Source organism: Dipteris shenzhenensis, chromosome 28 (assembly GCF_047967505.1).
Source record: "Dipteris shenzhenensis isolate YYH24624 ecotype China chromosome 28, Dip_SZ_1.0, whole genome shotgun sequence".
NCBI lineage: Eukaryota > Viridiplantae > Streptophyta > Polypodiopsida > Gleicheniales > Dipteridaceae > Dipteris > Dipteris shenzhenensis.
The window spans coordinates 23,577,694-23,580,574 of record NC_141623.1 but is presented as its reverse complement, the minus strand read 5'-3'; the positions used below and the strand labels follow the sequence as shown (position 1 = coordinate 23,580,574).

General features: G+C 40.7%; 1 protein-coding gene across 2 annotated transcripts; it reads left to right on the top strand.

The window, feature by feature from the left end:
• Positions 1–946: 946 nt before the first annotated feature.
• Positions 947–2,267, top strand: LOC147883345 (uncharacterized). 2 transcript variants are annotated; one of them, XM_087400112.1, is made up of 3 exons: positions 947–1,332; positions 1,536–1,606; positions 1,725–2,267. In XM_087400112.1, the coding sequence occupies exons 1-3, from the start codon at positions 1,215–1,217 to the stop codon at positions 1,992–1,994; spliced, it is 459 nt and encodes a 152-aa protein (XP_087256238.1). In that variant the 5' UTR covers positions 947–1,214; the 3' UTR covers positions 1,995–2,267. The 2 variants fall into 2 exon arrangements, with proteins under 2 accessions (XP_087256238.1, XP_087256237.1); XM_087400111.1 differs by having other exon boundaries at positions 1,533–1,606.
• Positions 2,268–2,881: the final 614 nt, after the last annotated feature.

The window sequence follows — 2,881 nt, the reverse complement described above, 5'->3', positions numbered from 1 at the left end:
ATGTTTTATGAAGGGAAAGAAATGTAGGAATCGTATGAAAGTAGGGGTTTAAATATTACCCCTTGAGACTTGAACACACGTTTATATATAGTTTGCTAGTAGGCACCCTTCAAGTTATACACACATTAATAGTTCCAATTGTAGACTTTCTTTCCACGTTTTTCTTTGCTAGGAAGAAACATTAATATGTCATCTTGATGTGAAGAGATAATGTGTGAATAATATGGAGATCAATAAAGTGCTTCTTTAAATCCAAGTTTTGGTAGCAATCAAAGATGGTGCCAATGATGACAATGTGGATTATTAAAGCACATGATTGATAATAAAGTAGTATAACCCTAAAATTCTAGGCAAAGTGGTCTAAAAGAGAGTGCAAAAGTGGTCTAAAAGTGGGTAGGAGTATCATTAAAGCACTGCACATCCACTAAAGACACAATGGACCAATAGGCCACTCACACAACCTTGATCAAATCCAGAATAGTCAAAGATGCCCTGACCACTAGTAGGAAAAAACAAAGCCATGTGATAAGGCTTCCATAGCATGGCCAAAGAAGGGTGAGCATCAAATAAGGTGAGAGGTCTAAACAAATGGGTGTGAAAGGAGTATGATTTGACAATGTGTCTACATTGCATAAACAACTATGATGTGAAAACGAACGAGATTAAACCATAGTGGGATATCTCAAAATGTCTACTTTGACGTAATTTAAAAAGCATTTGAGATTTATTTCGAAAACCTCATAGCCTCAACAACATATTATCTTATCAAAGCTTATGTCGCACACCTTAAGCTGTTCAAGAACAAGAATCATTCCCATGATGCTCAATCTAGTCACATCTCTCAATGAATGCTGCCTTTGCGTGAGTGCTATTTTGCATCCTTTCCTCCATAGATGCATGAAGTCTGTCGGCAATCGCTGCTTGATGAGTTTGCATGCTTATAAATTTTACTACTGCATATCAGGCTGACGTAGAGCCGTAATTTCCTGCTCCCCGCTGCTGTTGGGCTCTGCAGTTCTGTCACTTCGAAGCTGCTTGACAGCCTTATCAAACAACATGAATTAGATAGACATAGTTGTGCTTGGTGTAGATACTATCGGGTATAAGCTGATCGTCCGAGCGCCCGGAGATTCGGGTTGATCTGTGTCCCGGTTGCTAATTTTGCTAAGAATTTCCTCGGGCGCGTGAAGATCGCGAAGCATAACTCTTCAAGAATGAATATCTTCCTTTTGATTATGAAGACTATCGGTATCTCTGTGGCCCTCGTTTTATATATGACAACACAGGTTGGTGCTGCTAATAGGAAGATGCTGATCATCGAGACTGCCACAGGTTCAGCCTCTTGTGGATCCCCGGTCATAAGCACTCGCATCTTGCTAGTTTAAAGGTTTTATTGTTGGTTTGTGTGAAGTTGTTGAGATTCAACAGAAGCCTGGGTGTTACCCGCGCTCTTTGTGGTTCTCTTCTTTCGTTTTCGATCATCCAATGAAAAAATCTGACAGATTGCAAGGTTTAACTCTTTGTCTCCTTAGATCATCTTCGGAAGGACTCGTCCGCATTGATCGATTCGCAAGGAGCACATGATTCCGGGAAGTCAATGATGTCGGTAAGCGGATGCTAATTTGCAGCGGCTCATTAGAAGGTTGCGTGAACGTATGACGTGTGAGGTACGTTTGATGCAACAGGGTAACATCTCAAAGAACTAATGCTGTATTCGTGCTCAGGGCGGGCAGGAGAAGGGGCAGAGAGAGGCCAAGGCTATTGCTGTGGAGGCAAAAGAAGCAACGGCGGAGGAGGAGGAGGAGGAGGAGATGATGGATGGTGATGGAGAAGAAAGAACCCACGATCAGGAAGGTCGAGTGCTGATGGATCACCAGGACTATGCAGGAGCAAGGACTCACCCACCTATGGAACCGCCTTATCATGGCAAACGCAGATTGATTGATATACTTGAGCTGGTAATGTGTAATTTGCATCACCCTCGTTATATTTGAATTGGAAGACTTCCATCAGCCTCCCTGTCTTGGTAACACTCGTTCCTTGCATTTACAACTCCTAGACTGCTTAAAAGGTCCTAGAAGGCGTACAAGATCTTGCTCTCCCAAGGTACCCTCTCTTTCTATGTAGATCGTATGTAGTTCCTACTATGCGTATTCCAATGTCCTCAACATGCATTACTAGACTCCATGTCCAAAGATGTAATAATGGTGATCTTGTATCAAAGCATTTGTATGAAACATAGCCTCTATACCAACAGGATTTGGCCGACTGCAAAAAAAGATCCATATATGTTATAATAGTAGAATTGAGTCTCTTGCAGGCTCCCCAATTATATTTGCAAAGTGATATTCCTAGGAGTTTATTGTTTGGGTTATTTCCTAATGGGTTTTATGGAGGTTGCAATAATGTTAGATTCTACGAGTAACCCGACCCATCTACAATGGGCTAGCGACCCACTCCGCTAGGTCTCAAGGTCTTTCATTTCAAGGAATACAATTTAAGATTTTCTTTATAAATCTCAGTATCAGAATGCTTGTTAAGAATTTTAAACATTTTTGGAGACTATTCTTTGGAGTCTCAGACTCGCAGTTGCCTATAGCCTACTTATTAGCTATGCTTATTAGTAGTAAGATACACATACACACACACACACATATTTGTTTGTTTGTTTTATATATTAAATATTTATTTAATTTTGTTTATTATTTGAGAAATTATTTATACATTAATATAATATATATATATATGTATATACTCCCTCCCTCCCTCCCTCCCTCTCTCTCTCTCTCTCTCTCTCTCTCTCTCTCTTCCCCGCCTCCCTCCCTCCCCCTCTCTATCCCTCTCTCCCTCTCTCCTTCCCTCTCTCTCTATATATATAATA

Bases quoted from the DNA above. Each gene is read 5' to 3' on its own strand.
- LOC147883345 (XM_087400111.1), top strand. From the start codon at position 1,215: ATGAATATCTTCCTTTTGATTATGAAGACTATCGGTATCTCTGTGGCC. The intron at 1,333-1,532 runs GTTCAGCCTCTT...TTGTCTCCTTAG, and splicing joins GATCATCGAGACTGCCACAG to ATCATCTTCGGAAGGACTCG. The intron at 1,607-1,724 runs GTAAGCGGATGC...ATTCGTGCTCAG, and splicing joins CCGGGAAGTCAATGATGTCG to GGCGGGCAGGAGAAGGGGCA.